Source organism: Microtus oregoni, unplaced genomic scaffold (assembly GCF_018167655.1).
Source record: "Microtus oregoni isolate MIOR12 unplaced genomic scaffold, Mior012 000010F_ref0000083, whole genome shotgun sequence".
NCBI classification, from domain to species: Eukaryota; Metazoa; Chordata; class Mammalia; order Rodentia; family Cricetidae; genus Microtus; species Microtus oregoni.
This window is the reverse complement of record NW_024543069.1, coordinates 19208098-19235403: the sequence shown is the minus strand read 5'-3', so window position 1 is coordinate 19235403 and position 27306 is coordinate 19208098. Positions and strand designations below refer to the sequence as shown.

Genomic DNA, 27306 nt, shown 5'->3' with positions numbered 1-27306 from the left:
CATTTAGTAATAAAAAGCCAATGCCCCTTAAGTGAGACGTCAGCTTCTTAGGCTGCCAGTCCTTGCCCTCTCGCCTTGCAGCTGCCCTGCTCTCTTACTAGTCCTGTTGCTTTGTCTCCAGTTGACTCACCCAGCTCTGGACCACTCATTTTACTTTTGTGTAGCTCGGGATGGCCTGAATTTTGAAATTCTCTCCGTAGGTCAAACTGGCCTCAGATTCATCCTCCTGCCTCAGCACCCTGGGTTTAGGGGCTATGTGTGTCCCGTGAGAGCTGGGTTGTTGAAGTGTGACTTTAACAGACACTTAGTGTGACTGCACTATCAGCAGGAAGCCTTCCCTAGGCCTTGCTGAAGAAACAGAGTCAGGAACTCAAGGTGTGACGGACCATCCGATCCTGGTGCCCATGGAAGCATGTGACCTCCTTAGCACATGTGTCCTGTACACATGTTGGGTGTCCATGCGAAGTTCAGAGTGTCCACGTCTGTTTCCAGGTCCGTAGAATACTTGGTAAATTCTGCACTCATGGGGTAGTATCTTGTAAATATGTTTGTTTCTGTTCTGTTTTGTTTGGTTTTTCTGGGATAATAGAGCCCCGCTTGGCCTAGGCTGTTGCGTTCTGGGCGATTTCTCCTGTGACAGCCGTGTGTGAACTGGACCTGGGAGCTCCACTCAGTTGAATGACTTTATCCCTGTCTACTCGCTCCCTTCTCTGAGCTGAGAGTTCTCACTGCATCTCTGCCCTGCCCCCATTCACACATTGGAGTAACTTCCTGTGGTTTCTCCAGAACATTCCGTGTGTGGTAATTACCCTCCCATCATTTCCCCTCATGGAAGATGTTTGGAGGCCTCGCCCTAATTATCCAGTGCAAATAATTATATCTTACCTTTTGACAGAAACCCTCAATTTTGCTGTGAGTTCAGCTCACAAACCGACTCAGAGTTGCTGCTTTAAAAAAAAAAAAAGCCATTTTGGAGTTTATTAAGAAAGGTCTAATACAGATTTAAGCACTGGCTCCTGGGGAAGCTGCAGAAAAGGCAGGATTATATAGCATTGCACACTGCCCCCGAGCCGTGCAAGCTCCTGATCTTTCTCTATACTCTTTCCTACTTGTCTATGGCCAAGTTCTGTTATCCCATTCCGTAAGTATTCTAGAGTTTAGGGTTTGCCTCAACAGTTTAGAGGTTTGCTTGGAGAACGTAACTCTAAGATAGGAGTAGCAAACCTCCTCTCTTGGCTCTTGGCGGCTTTCTTGTACAGCTCATGCTTCTGCTGCTGTTATTTTGAGAGGCCACCTGGAGAAGCTAGTACTGATGGGCCATCCTCACAGAGACTCTGTTGTGTTGGGATTATACAGGCATACGCCACAGTGCTTGACTGAGCAATCCGCTTTTATAATGGAATGAAGTATTTGAACTTGCGGAAGCCTAATTTGCTATTGAAATTATATCTGGAAATACCCTTCTTCATATTGTATATATTAGTTGTAAGTCCATGTCGAGGAGATTGAAATCATTATCAGAGGTAAACTATACAGGTTTTGCTACCCAGTAAGGATTATTTTTAACAGCATGGCTCAGATGCAGTTGCGTGCCACACAGTGTGAGTCTCCTGTGACTATAATGTGCTCGGAAGAACAGTGCTAATGCTTTAGTGATGTGTGTAACAACAGTGATGATGTCACTGTGTTATCTGAGAGACCGAGAATCAGTCCAAAGGAGAGCTTGGGAATTTGTAATATCCATCAATGACAGGTTTGACTTGCCCAATAATTGATAACTAAAGCATTTTGTCAGTAGTCTTAAAATTCAAGTGTTGAACCCTTTAGGTTCCATGCCTCACTCCTGGTCCAGCATAGCCCAGGTGGGTGTCATCCTTCCTCGGCTTGTGCGTGCATGCTATGGAAGAGCAACTGTAGGAAACTCAAGACTAAACTTTCATTTACAAATCTTTCCTTTTCATCCCAGTGCTGCGGAACAAATCCAGAATCTTTTAAATGCTAGGGCTCTGGGTTTTATTTTATTTTAGTCTGTCATCTTAGAGGCTGGACCTGGATATACTATTAAACTGCCATCCGTGGCCCTGCAGCCAGCGCCATGAAGCTCAGGCCAAGGCCTGGTGGGATTTATGGTCCCAGCAGTGCTGGCTCTGCTGCTGCCACCAAATATAGTTTTTAACAGTCTCTCTATTGTTCTGTTCACTAGTAAAGACCTGGGAGTCAGACATTGGGGTGAAAACCTGCTAGCTCAGAGAGGCTGAGAAGCAACCAACTGACCTTCCTTTTTGGCTGGAGATCCCACAAGAGAGCATCTCTCCAGCCTTTCTAAACCAAAATGATCAGAAAATTCCAAGTCCCCCCTCCCTCCTCCTTCCTGAGCATCACTCTGTCTTCCTGGCTCCTCCAAACTCTCTATGGCTAATTCCTGTCAACTAGTTGTTGGCTCTGCCCCGCCCCCATCCAAGGTTGATTTCATTAGCTCATCCTTGGGTTTTACAGTGCAATCAAATATCTGGAAACAGGGTTCTACTGCTGAGCTGTGCTAGGTACCCTGGAGCCAAATCTTTTCCTGATAAATGAGTGGGAGTTGACTTTCCTCTTTCTTTTCTAGTGCATCATAATAAGGCCCCTTTGGGCTGGGTCTGGTGGTACGTGCAGTTAATCCCAGCACTCTACTTGGGAGGCAGAGCTTGGCAGATCTTTGTGAGCTTCAGGACAACCAGAGCAAATTGTATGAGCCTGTCTAAAAAAAAAAAAAAAAAAAAAAATGCCCCTTTCGATTTGTGTTAGCAAACATTTACTAATTGAACGATGAACATTTCTCTGTCCACAAACTATACATAGTCTATTTAAGGAGTAGATGCATAATACAGCAAATTATCCCAAATCATTATGATATACAGGAGAGATACTGCACAGTTGAAGAAGTGATTGGGGCTGAGACTAGTGGACTAGTGGTAGGCTGAGCTTTTGAGATTACAGAGAGTAAGTGATAGCAATTTGGGGTTTCATTTATACATACGTGGGAACTTACGAGGTGAGTCAGAGGGGAGGTTCTGTGCACAGTGCAGACACAATCATGGCGTGTTAACACGAGTGGAAATGCTGTCAACAGAGCCATAATAAGTTCCCTCACCTCTGTGGCCTCTGAGGCTATATGAAGAGAGAATCCAAGACTACACCTGGCAAGCTCAGTTAGAGGGAGAGTCCTCATGTTCTCTAAACAAAGTCCAGTAGCAGCATCCGCAATTCCAGAAATAAAAAAAAAAAAAAAAAAAGCAACTGGGCGGTGGTGACACACGCCTTTAATCCCAGCACTCGGGATTAAAGGCAAGCGGATCTCTGTGAGTTTGAGGCCAGCCTGTTCTACAAGAGCTAGTTCCAGGATAGGCTCCAAAGGTACAGAGAAACCCTGTTTTGAAAAACAAAACAAAGAAACAAAACAACAACAACAAAAAATAAGTTACTTTTTTTTTTTTTACTTTTTTTTAAATGCACAAAGAAATCCAGAGAAGTATATGGGCCTAAATAAAATGAATCAGGCTTTAAAAAATCTTCCCACATAGTTATTACCAACCACAGGCCAACAGTTCCCTTGCTTATATACACACCAAGATTAGTATATCTGTCTGGGTTCTCTGCAGCCCATTTGTGTGTGTGTGTGTGTGTGTGTGTGTGTGTGTGTGTGTGGTGGTGGTGGTGGTGGTGGTGGTGACATATTTCAGAAGCTACCAAAACTTTGTGACATGTCTGTCTTTTTAAAAACCCCATCTTTGGGAAATGTGGTCCAGAATTACAGCAAACTAGCAACAGGTGTTCTATGTATATAGACAAACAGTGGGAGAAGTAATTGTTTTCAGCCAAAGGTGCAGACTCTGTGCCCAGGAAGGGTTTGCTGAATGACACCACCTTCCCCCTCCCAGACTGCAAGTGACTGTGTACTGGCTTTGCCCGCAGCACGTGCCTCTTCTGGTGCGCTGCTGAGACTTGTAAGGAAACAAGTCTTTGGGGATTCCTGTGGGATCATTTTCACCCACTTTGCGTCCTCAGACTGCATCTCTTTCAGCTACTGCCTTTGGCTTTCCTCCACAGGCATAGGAAATCCATGCTTATTGGATTCTTCCCACAAATATCAGCACTCTGAAGGCGATAAAAGTTACCAGGATGTTTCAGGAAGGATGTGTGTGATAGAATGTGGGATAGTCACTAGAAGGGAAGATTTTTTTAGACACACCTATTACCCGTCATTCTTTTCCATAGTCCATGAATGCTCTTCACAAGATGACATCTAGTGGTCATTTACTTTCATAAACATCCTCTTAATGCTAATTCGGTCCGTTCATAAATCTGTGTGGTTAAAATGTGCATAATCTTTTCCAGATTCTAGGATAATAAATGTAAAAAAAATGTTTGTTCCCCCCCCCACACACACACTTTTCCTATAATGCTTAAATGAAGTCTCCAAGTAAATGATCTTTTTAATTCCCATCCTTAAATAGAAGCAAAGCCAGGAGTAGAATGACCATGTGGGGGAGAACGTTGTCAGGCTAGGATGATGTTGTCTGTATGACTGCTAGGTTGCTCCTGGCTTGATACCGCCATCCTTCTCCCCCTCATACATGGTGCCCTTTCTGTGAACTTTTTACATAAGAGTATGTATATTAATGGGTCCATGCAAATGTTCGTTGCTGCTAAAAAGAGAGCTGTTTCCTTAGCAACAAACAGTTGGTTTGCTAGTCGGCAATCGGTCTTAGTAGTTTGACTGTAGGTGTAGGGAACTCTGACGAAATGGAATGGGGCAAAGCAGACAAAGAACACGGCTATGACAATAAATACTTTCATCTCCACCCTTTTGTGTCTGTCCTCCTTACCGGTGAACTTTCTGTAGGAATTGTATACTTTTTTGGTAATGACCACATAAAACAGAAGCATCAGAACAAACACAGTCCAGAAGATGAACTGGCATGTGTGACTGACCATTTGATGCCACACCAGCCCCAGAGGACTCTTCAGGGATGCGCACTTCTTCACGGACGATGGAGTCGCCTCCTTGCTGTTCAAGAGCATGTTTGGCAGGGAGATGAAGAACATCAGGAGCCAGACGAGAATGGAGACTAATTTTGCAAACGCAGGTTTTTTTGCAAAGCATTTCCCAAAAGGCCTGATGATCTTGAGGCATCTGTCAAAGGCGATGAGGCCCAGCATGATGATCCCCACATACATGGTCTCGTAAAAGATCACAGAAGAGAAATTGCACACAAAGCCTCTGAGTTGCCAGGGTCCAAGGTGGGAGTCAGAAAGAATTTTGAAAGGAAGCATTAGTGTCATGACCAGGTCTGCCACCAGAGTGTTTTTGAGGTAGACGATGAACGTAGAATTGCTGGGGATGTGGACGAACACCCAGAGGGCCACGGTGTTCAGCAGGAGGCCAGTGAAGAACACCACAGTGTAGAGGGCCGGGAACACCAGCTGTGTCATCCGAGTATCTCTGGGGCACCGCTCGGGCTCGGACTTGTTGAAGCCCTGCATCGCAGTGGCGTTGGCTGTCTCGAGCATCTGCTATTGCAAACGAACATGCACACAAACAAATGAAAACGGAGAGCCCTCGTGACTTGGCAAATACTACTTTTTGTAAAAAAAAAAAAAAAAAAAAAAAGTGCATTATGTAACACATTCAGCAGATCTGATTCTTGGCTTTGAGCAAATATCTCATCTCTGGTCCTTTAAAAGCCCCATTAATTTATACCCTCCTGAAATCCAAACAGTAAGCACTACTTGTTACATGGTAATAACGGTACCCAATTTAGGACGTAAGAGACAGGGTAGGTTGTCATATATTACTTGGTGCCTTATTCTTGTAGTCTATGTTTATAGAATAGGATATTTAGATTTTTTTTTAAAAAATAATATAGCTACATTCTACCTTTTACAGCAAGCACATTCATAAGAAAAATCGAGACTGACCTTTGTTTGGGAAGATACTCGGCTGTATGTATTGTGACAGTCATTAGCTCAACCCGCGAATAGCTTGTGGAGTAAAGCTTCTGCTTTCTTATACTGGCTTTCCTTCCTCATTTTCCCTTGTGGGCTTCTGTAATACCCATGTTTTCTAGAACCTCTTTATCTTTAGCATTGGCCAGTAGTAGTTACTGGTTTGTGTGCGCTGAGGACCGAACCCAGCGCTTTCATTGGCTCAGCAGGCACGCCGTCACTCAGCCACATCCCTAACATGTGGGATATTCTATTAGGTTTAATTATATGTACGGGGGATACATATGCTTGCAGGTGCACACAGAGACTAGAGGCGTTAGATCGCCTGGAGCTGGAGTCACAGGCGACTGTGAGCCACCCGAAGTGGGTGCTGGGAACGTGCTTTTAACTGCCAAGCTGATTCTTCAGTCTCAAACTTTATTTACTTTTTTGTTAATTCATGTTAAGTGATCTTTTTGAGTACCTCATCTGTAGTAATAGGAGTTCAGATGATGGAGAATATAGTACCAAACTGCAACCAAGCAAGAGGATGGTTCTTGATTTGAAAATCAGACACTTATCTTCTTTACCCTACAGGCTGCTGCGCTTGGAAGAAGTTTCTGTGTTGAGGGACGGCCTTTTTCTTTCTGCAGACTTTGCCATTTGTCTTTTGATCCCCAGGTCTCTGGAGCATAATGTGCCACCTTTTCTAAGAAGTGGGAGCTGCTATCCCTGGACCTATTATTTTTTAGTATTTAGTCTAAACAAATGTTTAAGATCTGTGCGTCTCATTTCCACATGTAACAATTGTGAAGACATCATCGACTTCATAGGAGTATTGGGGAGGCAGCTGGGTGACCTAGCGCGGAGCATGTTAGAAAAAAAAAAAACCTGAGAATGTCAGTCACTCATTTCTTTGGTTTCCTGAATTGTCAGTTTGAGTGACGATGCTGTATTGCCACTTTTCTAAAGCCATTTTAGGAAACCACCTCCATTCTTGAGACTTACAGAATTTTGCGAATCAGTGCTGGGCCAAGATTTGTCCAGTGTTTCCTTCAAATCTCACGAAGTGTGGAGAAAGTTACTGTGTGTGGCGGTGTGCTTTCCTGCCAGACAGATGAAGGGCAAGAGGAAATTAGGTGATCTTAGTGGGGCGGTGTGGCTATCTATGGCAAGTTTCACTTCCATGTCTCTTGCTACACGTTTACTGTAGAGTTGAACTGTCTACGGGGTTTGATTGACTAGAAAATTCTGGTTGACTGGGTTTAGGATCTTCAATACATAGATTCCACACTTGAATCCGTTGTAAAATGGAATGCTCTGTGATGCTTGGGAACTTTGGTTAGTCTACAGAATGGGTGGCACATTTTAAAAAGATTTTTGTCTGACTGAAATACATTAGGCTTTCTCTGATGTAATGGACCATCACTTGAAGATAAAAACCTAGCAAAATAAGTTTTAAGCTATAATATTTTTTTAGCCTACATAGCTAATTTTTAATTCCTCTATAGCCTACAATCTTATATAAAAATGAAGGCCTGGAAGGGTTCACTTGAAACACGGGAAATTCCGTACAGGATACTTTCATAATATGAGAGCTGGAAATCCTATTTTGGTCAAATTTCAAAATGCTAAATGTGGGAAACTTTGAAAAGAGGAACTGACCAGCAGTGTCCATTTCTAGGGTCACAAAGGTACATTCTTTTGTTTGTGAAATGCATATTTATTGTGTGTGTGTTTGCACACGTGCGTGTGTGTGTTGTTCCTTCAGAGAGTCACTTCTTTCTTTTCAACATGTGGGTTCCATGGATGGAACCCTGTATTGTCAAGGATGGTCTTCACTAGCTGAGCAGCCATCTTCCTGGACCTAACACTGGTTCTTTTTAAATGAGAATTTCAAAGTCCTTATCTTGGTCAGTAGATTAGCTGATCCTCCCAGCAATGCTAAAATCTGTTGGAAAAGGTTTTCCCTTTTGAAGGCTTCATCTGAGGGCTGCTCCCTAGAGCGTTGCAGGAGTGCCATCTCAAATCTAGAGGGCTTAGGTTCAAGTCTTTGTCCACCTGTTACTTTTCTGGTCCTTTGGGAAGTTATTTACTCTCGCTCTGAAATGCTTGCCTTCTCTTTATGATGTAAATTCACAACAGCATCTTCTTTATAAAGTTAAGGGGGAAAAATGAAGGTGTATCTGCCACATACTTAGAATGATGCCTGTCGTGGGAGATGTTTTGCACGCTTGTTAAGTCAACTAAAAAGAAGATTGGAATCCTGTGGGCTTAGTTCACGAAAACAAGGAAGGAAGAACTAAAAAACATGCAATGTATAGTTTCATAATTTAAGAGCCTGCCAAGTGGGAATAAACTAAAGATTAAAATTCAATTGTGCTCTAAGGAAACAGAGTCAAAACTAATAAAATCAAAACAACCATGCTATTAGAGATGATTATGACAATCCTTACAACATGTATAGCGCTTAGCCCCACTTTAGAGATGAAAAACTAAAATGCAGAAACTAAACAGTTCCCCAAAATTGTGTTAATAGGGACTACTGCAAACCTACCACTAGCCCTAGGGTTTGAGCTTAGAACCTGCCTTAGGCCCCCTGCCGGACACCGAGAAACCAGCAGGATGAATCTAGAGGGTTTTACCCTATTATGTAGTCTTTGTGCCAAGAGTCACTGACTAATACAGGAAAAAGGCAAATCCTTGAACTTGCCTTGTAGTTCTGTCTGCTGCAAACTCGGGTTGAAGGTGGGAAATGTCAGTTGTCCGATGGGTACGGTCAGGAAGGAGCTGGGGCAATTTGGTGTGTAATAGGAATCGTCTGCCATTACTTGCTTTTTTTAGTCTTTGGGCATTTCTCAGCTGGGTCACAGTAGGTTGAGGTAGCTAGCATGTATCATGTAAGATTTGAAAAGTTGAAGTGTTTGCTGTCATTTAGAATGAAAGTTGAAGTGGAAACGCCTGTATTCCTAGAAGAGACTTCTCATTTCATCTGAAACATACTCAGGTGCTTTCCTTCAATTGTGTGAGATAATTTTAAACTTTCCCCATTAGCACAACTGAAAGTGATAATTAGTTAAACAATCTGTAGTTTACAAGCAGGTGTCCTGAACTATAGGGAAATGAGAAGCAGCAGTAGATTCTCTTCAGATAACTAGAAACAGGCAGTGCATCCACAGTATTGCTTGAAATGCTTACTATTGAGTTACAAGGTTTTCTATCATAAAAGAAAGTATCTGTTTGAAAAATCAGATTCATAGGAGATGGCACAGTAGGTAAAGCACTTGCCACATAAACATAGAAGCATAAATATAGATCTTTCTGGTATTGTCTCCCATTTCTTTATTCAAAGACTTAATGTTCTTGTTATACATGTCTTTTACTTGTCTGGTTAGTGTTATTCTAAAATTTTATATTATTTGTGACTGTTGTAAAGAGTGTCTTTCCTGATTTATTTCTCAGCCTGTTTATCATTTGTATGTAAGAGAACTACGTTTTTTTTTAAGTTCATTTGTATCCTGCTGTATCACTGAAGGTGTTTATCAGGTGTAGGAGCTCCTAGGTAGAATTTGGGGGGGGGTCACTTATGCACACTATCATATCATCTGCAAAAAGTGAAAGTTTGACTTCTTCCTTTTCCATTTGTATCCCTTGATCTCCTTTAGTTGTCTAGCTAGAACTTAGAGTACTATATTGAATAGATACTGAGAGAGTGGACAGCCTTGTCTTGTTCCTGATCTTAGTGAAATTGCCTTGAGTTGCTCTGCATTTAATTTGATTTGACTATTGACTTGCTGTATATTACTTTTATTATATTTAGGTATGTTCCTTATATTACTGATCTCTGCAAGACCTTTATCATGGAGGGATGTTGGATTTTGTCAGAGGCCTTTTCAGCATCTAATGATACGATCATGTTCCTTTTTTTCATTCAGTGTTTAAATGGTGGATTACATTGACAGATTTTCATATGTTGAACCATCCCTGCATATCTGACATGAAGCCTACTTGATCGTGGTGGATGATCTTTTTGATGTGTTCTAGGATTCAGTTTTTCAATATTTTATTGAGTATTTTTACATGAATGTTCATGAGGGAAATTGCTCTGCAATTCTCTTTCTTTATTGAGTCTTTGTGTGGTTTCGGTATCAAGGTATCTGCAGCCTCACAAAAAGAATTTGGCAATGTTCCTTCTGTTTCTGTTGTGTGGAAGAACTTGAAGAGTATTGGTATTAGGGTTTCTTTGAATTCTGGTAAAATTCTGTGCTGAAGTCATCTGACCCTGGACTTTATTTTATTTATTTGTTTGTTTCTTTATTTACTTATCTTAGGAGACTTTTAATTACTACTTTTATTCCTTAGCAGTTAAAGGTCTATTTAGATTGTTTATCTTGTCTTGATTTAACTTTGGTATGTGGCTTTGTCATGAAATACCTTTTCTCCATCCACAATTGATTGAAAATTTTGCTGGCTATAGTAGTCTGGACTGGCATCGGTGGTCTCTTAGTGTCTGCAAGACACTTGGCCAGGCCCTTCTGGCTTTTAGAGTCTCCATGAGAAGTTGGATGTAATTCTGATGAGTCTGCCTTTATCTATTACTTGGCCTTTTCCTTTGCAGCTTTTAATATTCTTTCTTCATGTTTTTAATGTTTTGGTTATGTGGTAAGGGGGCTTTTATTCTGGTCTCGTCTATTTAGTGTTCTGCAGGATTCTTGTACCTGTATAGGCATAGGCATGTCTTTCTTTAGCTTGGGAAAATTCTTTTTTATGATTTCGTGGACTATATTTCTGCACCTTAGGATTCTTCTCTTTCTATTCTTATTATTCTTAGGTTTGGTGTCTCCCAAATTCTGGATATTTTGTGTTAGGAATCTTTTAGATTTAATATTTTCTTTCATCAGTGAATTTATTTTTTCTATCATATCTTCAACCCCTGAGATTCTCTGTTCCATCTCTTTTATTCTGTGGGTGATGCCTGCATCTGCTTACCCAGACTTCATTTCCAGAATTCCCTCAGTTTGTGTTTTTCTTATTACTTCTATTTTGATTTTCAGGTCTTGACCCATTTTCTTCACCTGTTGGATTGCTTTTTTTTTCTTGGATTTCTTGATATTCTCTAAAGGATTTATTGAATTCTTCTGATCTTTAGGCTTTTCCTTGAATCCTTTAAGGGTGGTTTTCATTTACTCTTTAAGAGTCTCTATCATCTTCATAAAGTTATTTTTAAGGTTGTTTTCTTGTGCTCTAGCTGATTGGAATGCTCAGGTCTTGCTGTCCTGTGGTCACTGGGTTTTGGTGGTTCCATATTGTCCTTTCTGTTGTTGATTGTGTTCTTACACTGGCGTTTAGGCATCTGGATTTGGGATGATTACAGGTCTAGGTATTGATTCCTGCATTTTTCTTTGTTGCATGGGTGTTTTGTTTCTTTGCTTTCTGTTCCCTCTTCTGGCCTAAGTAGTCAAGGATTTGGCTACTGTTCAGGTTCAGTATCTCTGCTGATGTTTGTGGGGCCTTGGGTGCCTAGATCCAGCCTGGCCTCTTGTAAAGATGAAGTCTTCTTCCAGAGTTGTAGACTGGATGGAATATGGAGCCCAGTGGAGGGGCTGCTGTTCTTCTGACTGATGTGGGCCTATGGTGTTTGCTGGAATTGTGGGAATGGGCTGGCCCTGGGGAGGATGTTGAGGTGGGTAGGGTTCAGCAGCAGAGTGGGTCTTGGAAGAACAGTATCTAGTGGGTGGTATCAGTCCAGCTGGCAGGTAGGTCACTCATCTGCTCAGCAGCTGGTGGGAACTGCCTCATTCTGTAATTCTTACTAAAATACTTTAAGTCAATTAAAAAATTGTAAGTAAAATTTACTGTGCCGTATAAGCATAGATTTGTATTATAAAGACATTTTCCTTTTATTTTCATATCGTCCATTTTCTTTCCTTCTAGAAGCTACCTTCTAATGTCCTCCCCATGTTGCAAAATCCATCCATTTCTTAGTGACTGTGATTACAATTACAATTGTATTTCCACGTCTTCGGTTCCCACTGGCAACTCTAATGCCACTGTGGCCATTGCCCACAAACTATGGAATACTTGATTATGGCAAGAGGGTTTTGTCTCTGATGTTTTATTTCTCTTGTGAAAGTGGTGATTCAAGGGTTGGCAGATTCTAAAGGTTTTTCTGTGTGTGTGTGTGTGTGTGTGTGTGTGTGTGTGATTCAGGTTGTGTTCTTTCTTCCCACAGCCCGACTCTATCATTGTGGCATGAATATCGTAGCTATATAGCTTGCACAGTGTGGCTGTGCTGTTGGGAAGCCTCACTGTGGACACTGGAATTTTAATTTCCTACACATTCCATGTGACATGGAATTTATTCTTAAAATATATATTTAAAAAAAAACACATTTTTTAGGCCGCAGACCTCTCATAAACAGGTGGCGAGCTGGGATCCGTAAGCAGGACCTGTGATTTGGAAGGCCTGCTTCAAATGCTTTCTCACAGAGAAACCACTAGCATCCTCAGGCCTGCTAAGCCACTGAGCTATGGGACAGGACTACATTGCATGGGCTCATCTTTTCAACTATTCACATATACCAAATCTGGTTTCACTTTGTATATGTCAAAGTATTTGCAGCTGGAGATGGTGACATGGCCTGTGTAGTCAGACATTTGACAATACTGACATTTTAGACTGTTGACTTTGGAAAGTTCGTTCTACTTTGAGACAGGGTCTTTCTTTCTATCCCTGGCTGACCTGCAACTGGCTATGTAGACCAGACTGTTCTTGAACTTGAAATAATCCTCTGTTTTACCCACTGGAGTTATGGTTCTAGGCATAAGCCACACCTGCCTCTCAGACTCTCTTAAATGGGTTCACTGATGTAGGAGGATGTGTGCCTAACGCCTTTCAGTAAAGAGACCCAACAGTGTGATATAGGGCTTACTCTAAAATTTCATGACTCTAAAGCATAGGTAATTTCAAATATCCTGCAGGGGTTTTGTTGTTGTTAAAATGTCACAATCCTAACAGCATTATTTGTCTATCTTTTGTAGAAAAATAGCCCAGTGAGTTCGGCTAGGCACAGAAGGATTGTTCAGGTAGTCCGTTCCCTGCAGTTCCTCTTCATGTTCACACTGAACTTGTGGGATTCTGAGGAAGAGCTTCCGTACACTCCCTGTTCTACCCTTGGACAGTTGGGGGGGGGGGGGGTGCTGTCCTTCATTTGTCTTGCACGCAAAATAAAGTTTGATGGAGAGGGTTGAATGCGAGATTCTCCTCTGTTACCCACATTCTGGTGCTCTTATAAAACCAGAAAGGGTGTTCTAGTGGGAGACTGGAGTACTGTGGCAGACATGACAATAGCTGTGTCTTCTGCAGTGTCTCTCTCTCTCTCTCTCTCTCTCTCTCTCTCTCTCTCTCTCCCCTGTGTCCCCTGCCTGCATGTGCTCATTTTTCACAGTCTCTGCCTCCATCTCCAGTCTGGTTCACACTGTAGCAGTGCCAGTGTAGGAAGGGAGCAGTTGCCACACTATGAGGTACATCTTCTTAGCTTTGCACTACAATGTAACTTGAGAAGTTGGGTTGGGTTTGGAAAACATTATTGAAGTTCAACAGCCTTGTCTATAGTATACCCTTTCCACTTACTTTAATGATATTTAGATGCTCTTAATCTGTACCATCTTCTGTTGGAGAATCACCTCTTAGGAGCATTAATAATTGAGACAAATGATTTGAACTTCCACACATTAGATATTTTGTTTATATTAAAGCTATTAAATATGGTCCTAATTTGGACATTATTGCCTATATGCATAAACTGAAGTGTCACACCATACCCAATAAATATAGACCAGTTCTGTGATGATTACTAATAAAAATAAGAGAGCAACTATGAGATACATGCTATCTGACTCCACATCTCATCTCTTTTATAATTATATGAAGACTTGAAGTCGTGATGAGATTTCCTAAAGAGACTGAAGAATAAGATGGAATAAAGCTGTGCTGGCCGCAGTTCCCAAACACATTTGCTGATTATTGTAGGAGAGGAAGGTTGAGCCATTGTCGCTAAGCTTTTGAACCAATAAATTCCAACAAAACAGTACAGAATAAATGTAATCTTTAATATTATACGCGTGATTACAAACAGGTAATGTCAGACAGTTCAGTCGCTTTCTTATTGGTAGGTGTGAGATGCATTCTGGTAATTATAGCTACTCACTTTTCTTACTAAGAAGTGATTTTTTTCATTCAAGCAGCAGGCGTTTCCAAAGCCGATTAACAAAGATAAGTGCCAATGATGGCGCTGTACCGAGTCAACTCAGAGTCTTAGTGAAATTGCTTTCTCTAGTGTTAAGGAAGTAGTAATATATTTTTTAAAATATTATAATGTTATGAACGTTTACATTCCTTAAGTTAATGGTTTTATTCATGATGTCTGTTATTTATGGAAAGATACATTTTTAAACCTCTCCCCTCTTGATGAGCATTTATACCAATTCAGGCCTCATCCACAATGTCATTTCATTTGGTTTAAGTGTCCATGGGGTTGTTCTTGTCTTTGTTGTCATAAATGAGAAGTCCATAGTTACTGTGCTTGATGTATCAGATCGAACATAAATTTTCACTTACTACAAAAATAATACTGATTGGTAATGCATTTTAAAGTGACAGTGGAGATTGCATTTCATTGTTAATCATTTTGCAGAAACTAAGTAAATCACTAATTCTTTGTGGGTTTGCTTGCAGTGTAGCAATAGGATGCAGTTTATTTTACTATATTCCTGAAGAATAGGATTTTTCCCTTATATTTTAAGATGACATACATATGTATAAGTACATATATATACATATATATACATACATACGTACGTACATATCCATCCATGTGTGTGTGTGTGTTGTGTGAAAGTAGATGATTATTTCCCTAGTTTATTGCTTATTTAAAGAGTCATTAGCTCAGTTTCCTTTAAGGTAATATTAGTATTTTTGTGGGGTGATTTCCTCAGAGGATTGTGAATGCCGCAGACAGAAACAGCCCTTGTTGTCATGTTTCACATTGGGGTCTCCTCACTTGGGTCACTACCTTCCTGTCCTTTCTTCTTGTTTTCCCCAGAGTGTGACATAGCATTAGAGCACCTCAGCATACTTTTCAAGGAATTTCTGAAAGACTTGCAAAGAAAGAAATAGATGAATGGATCCAGGCAGGCGTTCAAGGACGTCAGCCACAAGGTGCTCTCCTTCACATAGAACAGAGTGTTCTCAGCAGCGCAGTCAAAGACTGCCCGGGTCTGGCTCAAGGTGTAGGGAATCCGTGCAAAGTGGAAGGGCACAAAACAGATGAAGAACACAGCAATGATGATAAAAACTCTGACATTCACTCTTTTCTTGGGAGCTTTGCCTACACCTCTTGTTCTTACATAGGACCTGTAGAGTTCTTTTGTAATGAGACTGTAACAAACAATGACAATCAAGAAATTAATCCAGAAGATGACTTGACAGATGTAATTGACTATTTCATGCCAGACCAGACCAAACTCTGACTTTAAGAAAGAACACTTCTTGATGTTCTTATCTTTTGGACGCCTGTTCGTGAGAATCATGTTAGGCAATGAGAGTAAGAACATGAAGGCCCAGATGACAACAGAAAGAATCTTTGCACCCAAGAGACTGCTGGAGTTGGAAGTTTTGAATGGCCTGGTGGTCTTCAGGTAGCGGTCAATAGTTATCAAACCAAGGAATGATATACTGATATACATTGTAAAATAAAAGGTGACTGAGGTAACTTGGCACACCAAGGTTCTCAGAGGCCCGGCTCCCAGTTTGGCGTCACTAAGAATTTTGAATGGAAAAGTTAGAATCATGAGAAGGTCGGAGATGACTGTGTTTTTAAGAAAAATTATGAAGTTGGATTTACTGCGGATCTGAAAGAAAATCCTCATCGCCAGGCTGTTTGTGATGATTCCGGCAAAAAACAGGACGGTATAGAGCACTGGGAAGAGAACCTGGGTTATCTTGTAGTCTCTGCTGCACTGGGTGCCGTTCTCAGGTATGAAGGTGCTATTGGCTATGGTGGTGTCCATAGTAGGCATCTCCATTGTGCTAGCTCCTAGAGTAGAGAGAGTGGGGGAGGTTACACTTAGTCACAGGTTTGGTTGTTATCTCTGTGCACAACTTTTAGAAGTATAACCTTGCTTAAAGCTTGAGTTTTATCTTAATGGTGGCAGTTGGCAGGAATTAAGAGAAAACCGAATTCCTGAATATTCCATCTAAACAAATATTCTGTCTCTAGCAAATTAAAACGATATGAAGTGCATTGTGTGATGTTATGGGAGCCTTGTGTCTGTTTTGTTGAATGTTTGTCACCTTGGTGTCTGCCCTCCTCTATTTATGTGGGAAAGCCCAATGACAGGCATGCAGTAATGCTTTTCTTTCAAGCCTGTAGCCTTTTATTCTGTTTACAGCTCCCTTTTCTTCTGTACCCACATTCCTGGTTTCATACTTTAGTATCACTGATGAATTAAATGGAGAAGTGATTGATTATGAGTTAGAAGTATAAATGCAATCCCAATCAAAGAATTTGGTATGAAATCACTATTGGGAAGTTTATTCAATAAAATAAGTAGTAAATTGTAGAAAATAAAAATCCAGAGTTCTTTTCCTGTGTACTAGGAAATGTTTCTGCCTGTGCCCAGTCAGCCATGCAATCAAATGTTAGCCTTACAGAGACTCATTATTTACTTCAGAGCATTTGTCCCATTTATTTCTCATTTTCAAGTTGTTCATTGTGTTTGAAGTTTGTTTATGTTTTCTGACTATCATCAGTGTGACTCCTAAAACAGTAACAATAATAGAGGGCCGAAGCAGCTTTTGTATGTGTGACAATTGCTTGTTATTTCACAAAGCAGCCAGAGCGTCATTCTCAGGTGTGTGACATGTTTAATGGTAGCTAAAATAAAATAGCAGAAATTGGTCCTCATCTGCTTTCCTAGGTTATCACACAACAGACAGAGTAAGGAAGAGTGTTGACTCATCAGCCAGTTGACTTGGATTCTATATATGGCATCTAACTGGAAATTTAAGATGGAGTTTAAAGATTTTCAAATTTCCATCAAACAAATAAAATGATTTCTCAATTAGCAGAACTTCTCATATTTCAATACAGTTTTAAAAACCCATATAACTCTTATATAAGCTCTAACATGATAAATTGAGATAGCAATATTCCCTCCAAATGTCAATGGAATCATTTAATTACTGAAAATTATACAGTTAAGACTATTACCAGGAGTATAACCTTAGCACTTCTTACTCCACACCTTAAAGGTGAGAGCGAACCCTGAGTTCAGTTCTCTTAGCCTTCATTAGTACCTTCTGCTTGTCCATTCCTAGATCGTTCTGGTAATTCTACCTTAAGAAGGCTCATTGTACATAGTAGGTAAATTATTTAACAAATGTCTCAACACTGGGAAATCCTGTTCCTTTGTTTATATTTAATTCTCATTTCACAGTCAAAACATTAACATTTATCCATGCTTTGTCATATTTTTATTGAAGAACTTAATCTCCCATGCCACTAAGACTAGTATCTTAGTTTTTTAACTTAATGTTATTCAAAAATTGTATGCTTCCCATTTTGTTAATTGTTATATAAGGTTTTCCATCTTACAAACAAACTTGGAAAACATACATATACGTCATAGCATAAGTACAAATCTGTCAAGTGATAATGTAATCTTACCTGGTTATCCCGTTGGTCCTGAAGGTTTTGGGTATCTCCAGTAATACTAGTTAGTGGAACTTGCAGGCCGGCATCTGGTGTTTTCCCTCAGTACTTAGTTTAGTTGCCAGTGTTGTCTGTGATAGAGAATCTGCTGAGTTTTCAGCAATGCAGTCTTGAGCGTTCTAGAGAGAAATAAAGGGAGAGGGGAAGGAAGAACATTTCAGTGAGAGATTACCTTCCACTGCACATTCAAAGCTGTGCAGACACCGAATCTGTCTGGCTTTAGGACTTCTGCTTTTATCTCTTGGGAAATAATGGGGCAAAGGTGGTTGAGAAGTCATCTTTTGAAAACCAGTTTAAGATACTGCGACTTTCTTTTTTTCTAAAACCTGTAATAGAATCAGTAAGGTCGAGTGTTTCTCGGAGGGGGATTTTCCATGCAAATAAATGATAAGTTCAAGTTGAGATGAAGTCTTCTAAATCTGGTCCTGGGGGAAGGCTGCACACTTGCTTTCTCAGATGGCTGTTCACCTGAAAACACAGTGTGCTCAAAGTGGGTGATGCGTTACTGTCTAACAAGTAATTCTATTATCTCGAAACGTGTGCTTCCTTGGGGATGGTAAGCCTTTTGCTTCTTGTTTTATCCTGGTTCATAATGACATTACTTAAAATATGTGATTGATTAACATCTTTGTGGGCAAAACAGCATCATCCCATTATAAATTATTAGACTCCCAAATTATATTAGGAAAGAAAACAGTTGTGTCCATTGCCAGGCTGATTGCATGAACAGTCTTCATGGTTGTTCTGAATAAAACTTAAATAATGAACAGTGGTTTTTTTGTTTGCTTGGTTTTTGTTTTTTGTTTTTTAGTATTGAGTCTGTGGGTAATGGTTCTACCTTTGTATCATTATTATATGCAATTCCTTAAATTTTACACTAAAACAGGCAAAAGATACACTTGGAGTGAAATTGTAGGATAAATTTGTTACTGTTTTATATTTATATTTCTGGCTCCTGCATTTGAAGATAAAGCGCATGCATTGTGCACAAGTACCAAAATGGCTTTCTGTTAGCAGTAAAATTCCTTGGGCAGATGCCTCTACTAAGAAGACATATTCTCCAATTCTGAATTTTGAGTGTGTGTATACTTGTTAAGTTGATTTAATGGTTTGAGAGTGTGTTGTGGCAGCTCAGCATCACTTGAATGAACCCTGTTTTTAGAATGTGCAATTAGGGAACCTCCCTAGTCTCCATGAACCAGAGACACCCCCCCCCCCCATTTTGTATTTAACCTTCCTTCCAGATGATGCTCAGGCACACTAAAGCGTGAGGACCACTGGATTAAATAGACACAGGACTATTATTGCCACCACAATTTGAAGTCAAGCTGCCAATTTCATTCACTTCAGCAACATTCAGTTACATACTAACTGCAGTATTTCCATCACCTAGAAAGAAGTAGTGATTTGATTTTAGGCTTTTGAAAAGTCTACATGGTTGTTCTTCATATAAGCAAAGCCAATTAAACTGGTCTTACTTGCTGATTTGAGTGTCTGAGATACTTTTTTAGAAGAGCTTTACGCTTCGAAATGATAATCGCCCACATTTGATCTCTTGCACTGCCATAATTAACCCACATTTATTTCATCAGCCAGTACTCATTCTGTGATCAGTTTTTGAATGAAGGAACCTGAGTGGAGCAGTCAGGTTAATTAGAGACTCCATCCCAAGCCCCGTTGTCTGGTCCATAGCATGCTTTGCTCATGGGACTCTCCCGTATGCCACCTCCGGTCTTTTTCCTCTTCAGGGCCCAGGGAGAACCAAACAACCGCACTGCCTTTTGTTACATAAGCACTGTCCTTGCCTTCATACCCAATTCGAAACTCTCTGATAGTGATACTGTTTCTGAGGTCTCTGTTAAAACAGGTTTCCAGAAGGAGAATTATAGATTGCCTTCAGTGAATCAGCCTGCCAGGATAAAAGAAAATCAACTCATGATTCCTCAGCTGTGCTTTCTTACTAAGAATATAGATTTTCAAATCCTTGGAACATTCTCAGTAGTAACTTGAAGACTAAAAAGAGCTTTGACCTCAGCCTGTTTCATCTTTCCTCAGATTTTAAGTGACAACCACAAACACTTTTCTCTAAACCTTCTCATATTTTCTCATTGCGGACAACTTCCAATTTCCCCTTTGGTCACCTAGCCTTGAAAGTCACTAAAATATTTAGGTGGAAAGTGTCTCATCCTAAAACTCTGTTGTTATGCAGCAGAAAAAAAATAATGACATCTTGAAATTTGCAGGCAAATGGATGGAGCTAGAAAACATCATATTAATTGAGGTAACCCAGACTCAGAAAGACAATATCATATGTACTCACTCATAAGTGGCTTTTAGACATAAAGCAAAGAAAGCCAGCCTACAATTCACAATCCCAGAGTACCTAGACAACAGTGAGGACCCTGAGAGAGACATCCATGGATCTTATGCACATGGGAAGTAGAAAAAGACAAGATCTCCTGAGTAAATTGGGAGCATGGGGACCATGGGAGAGGCTTGAAGGGAAGGGGCGAGGAAGAGAGGGAAGCAGAGAAAAATGTATAACTCAATAAAATCAATTAAAAAAAAAACCTCTGTGTTATCATGTAGCACAACCAATTGGTCACATCCGCCTCCTCCTGTCAGTAAACAACACCATCACCAACATTTTGTAATAGTCTTATTTGGCAAATGAAATTTAATATATTTTATATTCAAGATAATTTGGAAAATTGAGCAAAACTTATGTTTTAAATGTTAAATTATTTTGCCAAATTTATTGAAGATAATACTTTCTGTTTATCTAAAATTTGTTTTAATTCATATAGCATTGCTCTGAGCCCAGGAGGCCATTCCTTAAAGTGCATGTGGTCCTTGTCCATTTAGGTTTGGGCAGGAGGATGAAATATAATTAGATATTTGGTCATATTTGGAGTCTTTTCAATTCTAATGACTTTTAATCATTTTGATATCAATGTTTTTTTTTGATTAAACTCGTACATTATACCAGAGCATGTCTCTTATTAGCTAGCTTAGGGTTTTTTCCCATAGCAATTTAGGTTATATAAATATAGTTTTAAAACATAAGCAGTGTTGGGCATTGGGAATATTTAGCAAGTAAAAGGCCGTGTCTTGTAATTCCATTATCTGTCAGCCTGGTCCTTGCCTGAAAGAAGAGAAATAGTGTGTCATGAACTTTGTGCACATTGTTCTGATGACCTCAGCTTCTGTTATCCCACACTGTAAGGCATGCACATTAAATGCACACACATTTTGACAGTTATTCTTAATGTTAATTTTAAAGGAACGAAGATGGCTGAGAGCAGACCTTAATTTGACCAACTTCATTATTTCCTCCTAAGGATGTCTGATATTTTCTAGGGTGGGTAAGCGTGCTGTGGTTTTAAAGAGAAAGCCTTCTGGTTTCTTAGCCATCTAGGCCTCTGTTTGCATGATGTGATGCTCGGGGAGAGGAAGTAACCGATGTGGAGGGTGTTCCTCTGAGTACTCAGTTTATAGGGGACATGGCCTGTTCAGGTCTCTGCACTTATCCTAAAAATAAAGACAGATGGAGTTCTGTAGTGGATTCAGCTGGTTCTTTTCTGTCCAAAGAATATACCCATTTAGGGAATATCTATTAGTATAGTTTTTAGTTCTGGTCTCAGATCATTAACATTTCTTAAAACTATGCAATGTCAGGATGCTTCAAGATAAAGGACTGCCACCTTTGTAAGTATTTGGTATATGTTCATAGGTTGAGTTGCTTCTTACCTGATAAATTCAGTTTGAGGTTTTCTACATTTTTCTACTTATAGAAAAAAAAAATAGACACAAACAAGTCATGTAGCCTGCTGGAAACTTCAAAATGTCCCTGCTTTGCTGTTGGAAAGCCAATAATAGTTATTGCTTTTTTCCTCATATTAACTTAAGGAAATCAGTAATGTCTTCTTGTAGAATCCTTCCTATTTCCTTGTATGCTCCTCTGCAGTGGCTCTGTCACCTCTCTCTCCATCAGGGCAAGTTACTCATGTCTTGGATTCTATGTGCTATTTTCCTGAAATTTCTTTGCCTGAGGTTATGTAGGCAGTGTTCTTGTCTCCTCTGTCGATCTAGACAGTGACCCATTGTCTCCCACCTCTCATCAACAATCTACTCCACAAACCTGCCATCCTTTGAAGGTGTCTTTATTCGTGTCATCATTTGAAACAAGAGCTTGCTGTTTATTGCGCGTCACATTTTCTTTTTTAACTCATTTTTCCTACTCGGCTTCTAGTAAACTTGAATCGCTTCTCAGCCACCCCTGCCCCCATTCCTTCCATAGCAGCTCACTCCTCAACCCCTCGCTTCATAGCCACTCTAGAGAAAGTTGGCTTTTGACATACACACAAGTTTTTAATAAAACCAAACAAAGCAAAATTAAAAAAATAAAAATAAACATCACATCTAAACTGACTCTTTGCCTCCATTTGATCCCTGTTGGAGCATTGGTTAACGGTCCCTATCGTGTCCCCAGACCTGACATCTGGGCCTTGCTTGACTAGAGCATCTTAGTCAAGAAGCGCAGGTGTGTATCATTTTCATAGCTGGCTCCTGTTCTCCACCATCTCAGCCACATAAGTAGAACGTGGAAGCTTTGCACATTCCTCTGGTCTTAGTGCTCTCCTCACCGCCTCAACTCTGACCAACATTAGTGCCCACATCAAACCCAATACACGTTAACCACACACTTTCTTGTTTTATCTCCAACAACCTTTTCAGTTTGATTCAATGAAATCCAGAGTGATGCACACACACTCACTGGACCCTGCTGTCTGACACTTTTCTCCATCAGGTGCTCGCTAGATTCTGCTTTCTGCTCCTCATCCCCACAGCTGAGACTCCGTTCACCACACAAACGTGACCTTTCTATTGGTTTCTCGCTTCTTCAGCTTTCTTAGCACTTTAATAGCCAGTTGTTCCCTATGAAACAGTGATTTTTTTTGTCTTCCTTTCTTCCCTTCAATCTTCCTTCACCCATGTTTGTTCCTTATTCCACTGACTTCTCTTTTTGCTCACTAAGCATTAAGGGCCACCTTGGTGCTTACTAAAGAGAATAACAGGGGACTCAGGAAGACAACCATTAATGCCCCCCCCCCAAAAAAAAGCAACAACCTAGAAAATGAAGGATTTATGTCTGAATGCCCCAAACCCTGCTTCCCCTTCCTAGTCCCTGTGTGCTGAGGACACTGATGGGGTCCTAACACTCTCCCTCGAGGTAAATATCAGCAATTAAGATCATGCCTTTTAGGTGACAGGAAGAGCTTAAGCAAGTCGGTGTGAAATGTTGATTAATGCAGTACCTTGTGGTCTCTTGGTGTGTGTGGAGGAGTGGGAGTCTAGAATGTGAGCAGTGAGCACCATACACACACACACACACACACACACACACACACACACACAGTGTTCTAGGACATTGCATTGCGTATGACTTGGTTATTCTCACAGTCACTTACAGGCACTATTGTGTTCTTCAAAAGAAGACTCTGAGACTAGGAAGTAGGTTTGTTACACAGGATTATGGAGTTGTTTACTGTCGTGACTAGGATACATTCCAAGCCCTCTCAGCCCTAAGCATGGTACACTATGGGGCTGTAGCTGTCCTGAGTTGTTACTGTTATATGAACCTTTGATCTTTCACCATCCCTGTCTGGACCTCTTTAGGTCTGTTTGGACCTTTTGGAACATTAAGAATTAGCAGAGGGATATAGAACGAGAAGTCAACAGGAAATGCAAATGTGTATTATTTCTAGCACCGTGTAATTGAATTGTAGCCTGAACTGGAGAGTGAACATGGCATTTGTCCACCAGTTTCCGAAGCACGGTGTTTGTTCTGTATGCAGGGAACAAACAGAATCCTATGGGCAATGCTGCTGGTCCTCACTTTTGAAGGGTTTGGCTGTTGCCAATGATAAACATATTCCCTAGGAGGAGTTCTTTAGGATAAGAGGCGAGGAGGAAGGGGAGACCTTCACATGGACGGTGCTATACAAAGAGTAACAAAGGGGAGATATAGTGAAAGGTCCAGCTGAGAAGCAAATAACTTTACTCAGAAAATGGAAAACAAAAGATATCAAGGAGAAATTAACATTGAAAAATTTAAACCAGTCCTAACCTGAGTTAGGCTGTTATGTTTGGCTAAGGGTAAATTCAGCTCAATGCTAGACTTACATTCATTACTCAGTGACTCAATATTTTATTTTCTCACAAGGGAAGATTTCACGCTTGGATTTGCCGTGATCATTTGAGGAATCTGGGGTCTAAAATGGAAGGGCAATAATGAGCATCTCAGACTATGTGTTTCTAGCGACTTAGCGTATACATGGTGATTCTTATGCTTTCCTTTATTGTCATCTGGAAATAAATATTAATATATCTTACACAGTCATGTTGAAGTAAGTGTAGTACCCTTCTCTGAAGGTAGTTGAAGGTCCTAGTAATATTTTTTCCCTAAATATAAAACACACTCTATTGCTGTACATCTGAGACCAAGCTCACTAAAGAAATAGTATCATCATTCTATGCCATGTTAAAATTTAGACAATGAAAAATCTTTCAATAGCCAGAACTTACTCTGCAGGGTACGCCCACATCAAATGCTTCAGGCCAGCTGGTACTTTATTATTTTTTTTTTTTACTTTAGCATGTTCCAAACTGGAAAAACAGGGGTGTTGCCGTTGGAGGTTGAGGTGAGTTGCAGAGCTGGCAGATGCCGGCCCTGCAAACAGGCATGGAGAGGCCGTGACTAGTGTGTTTCAGGAGTAGGACATGTACCCCCAGCCCTGCGAACTGGCTTCAGAGTCATTTGCTGTCTTTCAGGATGAGTCTTCAAGTCATGAATGTAACCAGCGCACAATCCTTCTCTACGGAGTCGGAAAAGAGCGTGACGAAGCCAGGCATCAGCTGAAGAAGATCACCAAAGATATCCTGCGAATCCTAAACAAGAAGAGCACCACGGAATCAGGGGGTAAGGAGCCCCAGTGCCCTGGCTCCTGCCGCCTTTGCTTGTGTTCCCTGTTCTTGCAGGCTTTATCAGAGTGGCCCACGTCACTGTCACCAGTGTTTCCTCTCTTGAATGACTGTCACACTGAAATATGAATAGGCACATTTGCATCTTAATTGCTAGCGACCTTTGTGTTAGCAGCTACCAGCTACTGTAGGTAGACAGGGCAAGTTCCATGTGTTTTCTGTAGTTGTCACTGTGGATGATGTGCTGAATAAGGAGATGGAACGCTCTGCCTGCAATCAGTTTACTTCTTTGCATCATTTTTACAAGCTTGTGGTTGGCTGTTTCTCTGTCCTCGTGTTTCACGTTAGATGCAAATCCATGGTCCAGTTAATAATTTCGTGTTACTCGGCAAGAGAGTGGCGGTAGTAGTCATGGCTAAGTCTGTCACCAAATAACTCCAGGTGACAGAGGCATGAGATCTTCAGTAGTAGTGCCTTTTTGACTTGGAATTTTCCCTCCCTGTTCTTTTCACAGGCTTTTCATTTCCTGAGCTTTGCCTCCGTATTGTGTCACCGCCTTGCATAATTGGAGTCGTGCAATTATCTGCTTCATATTTGCCCAATGACTCTTTGCGAGGTTTACATCGTTTTACGGTCACGGTTTAGAACATGGCACCACTTTATACCTTAGCGCCACTGCTGATCTTTCCCTCTCTGACACGTCAGTCCTATAAAGGAGGAAAAGGGTTGCATTTCCCCTGGGTGGAGAGCTCACTTCCTAGTGGAGGTTTTCTTTCTTGAGACGAAACCTCTGGGAACCCTTTCTATTTTTGAGATTTTAACAGGATAAACTACTAGGGCCTGTTTATGTATGCTAGACTATTCCTAAAAGTTGAGATACTTGAAATAGATTTTTTTTTCTGCCATCAGCACGGCTGCACTTGCCTGAGCACAGCAGGCCTACCCGTGTGTGTTTGTGCCTGTTTTCTGGGGCCCCAGTGTCCAAGGGACAGAGTCTGAGGCTATGCGAACACAGGGGTCCTCATGCGTGATCTCCATCCCATGCCCTGCCTCCCTTCCCGTGCCAGTTCAGGGCCCACAAACAGACCACCATTATGAGAAATGACCAAGAGCCAAGAAAGGGAAATGAAATTGTGTTTTGTTGGCTTCTCGTGAGCTTGGACAAGAGACTGCTCTGTCTAAGGAAACCATTTATCAGTTGTGCTGTGTTCTCCCTCTCAGAGAAAAGAGGAAATGAATTGCTCCAGAAGACTGAATTTAGAAGCCTTGCAGCGAGCTAGCACAGAACCTTCTGAGCAGCTTTTGGTATAGAATGGGGGTAGGGGATGCTGATGCCTGCAGGAGACACAGTCATGCTTAACTTATCCAGTTAGCGTAGAGGGCCTTTGCAGATCTCTGAAATTTCTGGATAAAAAAAGACCAAAGGAGGTTGGAAGGGGGAAGGAAACCGTGTGGTGTCTTTTCTGCTGAGCCTACTTCCTTCCTTCATAGAAGTGTTTTAATGCCAGACCATTGTCTGTTCTGTCTTTGTACCAAACCCTGAGGTAGACATTACTTGCATATGGACTAAAAAAAAAAAAATGACATTTCCTGTTCAGCGTTTCATAGTATCAGTCACTTCAAAGTGGCATCTCCAGAGGTTATTTTTTTCCTTCTATTATAATGATATTAATTTCAGATATAGTGCCCTGCCATCCAGTAAGCAGTCTTCATTTTAAGTTATTAGTTAAGACTTCATTTATACACCAGAAGTTAGCTGGCTGTACTTGGGGCTAATGGAAATTTGTATACACACACACACACACACACACACACACACACAGAGAGAGAGAGAGAGAGAGAGAGAGAGAGAGAGAGAGAGAGAGAGACCTACACCTATCTTACTCAGCAGAATGAAGACTAGTAAGGAAGAGATTTTGTTGTTGGGAAACAAAACTTAAATTTCTGAGGAGCACTTGAAGACACCTGGGGAACCAGCCAGGTTTCCCCTCAGGGTTTCTAACATGAAGTCTTTTATTGTTATGATTTGTCCTTTTCAGATAGGGTCTTCTGTTTTCCAGACAGACTGGAATTTGAGGGATTACCCTGTACTTCTGTTCTTCTTGCTTCTGTCTCTCATGTGCTAGGATCAGAGCTTACATCACCTTGTGCTCTGTGTGTGAGGAGGGACTGACCCATGCCTGTGAGCCTGCTACATGAGCAGTCTCCCAATTTAGCTACCTCTGCTCCCCCTAACTTCAAGTTTAAATAGCATTTCAGTTAACTACCCAGGTTTCATGTCCAGTTTACCCTAAAGGGAAGCACTTTCAGAATTTAAAGGCTTAAAAATTTAATGTAAAGCCGGGCGGTGGTGGCGCACGCCTTTAATCCCAGCACTCAGGAGGCAGAGGCAGGCGGATCTCTGTGAGTTCGAGGCCAGCCTGGTCTACAAGAGCTAGTAGGACAGGAACCAAAAGCTACGGAGAAACCCTGTCTCGAAAAATCCAAAAAAAAAAAAATTAATGTAAAATTTAAGGAGTAGAAGAGGATTAATGTATGTCATGAAAACAAGAAAATAGGTACGAAAAACCTTTATATTAAG

General features: G+C 40.9%; 3 protein-coding genes across 16 annotated transcripts in view; 1 reads left to right on the top strand and 2 right to left on the bottom strand.

The window, feature by feature from the left end:
- The window catches only part of Med12l (mediator complex subunit 12L), a 310727-nt gene that overhangs the window by 222717 nt on the left and 60704 nt on the right, over positions 1-27306 (top strand). For all 13 annotated transcript variants that reach the window (XR_005974940.1, XM_041659476.1, XM_041659477.1 and 10 more), the window contains one exon: positions 24576-24723. Coding sequence is in view for 12 of the 13 variants with exons in the window: in XM_041659476.1 (XP_041515410.1) it covers positions 24576-24723 (148 nt within the window). In the remaining variant the exon portion in view is untranslated. The remainder of the gene's footprint in view (positions 1-24575; positions 24724-27306) is intronic.
- Positions 3461-6004, bottom strand: P2ry13 (purinergic receptor P2Y13). The gene is made up of 2 exons (XM_041659487.1): positions 5962-6004; positions 3461-5553 (listed from the first exon to the last, which is right to left on the bottom strand). Exon 2 carries the CDS (start codon positions 5551-5553, stop codon positions 4540-4542), a length of 1014 nt encoding a protein of 337 aa, XP_041515421.1. The 5' UTR covers positions 5962-6004; the 3' UTR covers positions 3461-4539.
- P2ry12 (purinergic receptor P2Y12) overlaps positions 14059-27306 on the bottom strand; it is a 40727-nt gene continuing 27479 nt past the window's right edge. For both annotated transcript variants that reach the window (XM_041659484.1, XM_041659482.1), the window contains 2 exons: positions 17697-17860; positions 14059-16064 (listed from right to left, as the gene is read on the bottom strand). In XM_041659484.1, coding sequence (XP_041515418.1) covers positions 15010-16053 — 1044 coding nt within the window. In that variant the 5' untranslated portion in view covers positions 16054-16064; positions 17697-17860 and the 3' untranslated portion in view covers positions 14059-15009. The remainder of the gene's footprint in view (positions 16065-17696; positions 17861-27306) is intronic.

Excerpts from the sequence above, each read along its gene's own strand:
- P2ry13 (XM_041659487.1), bottom strand. The coding sequence starts at position 5,553 with ATGCTCGAGACAGCCAACGCCACTGCGATGCAGGGCTTCAACAAGTCC.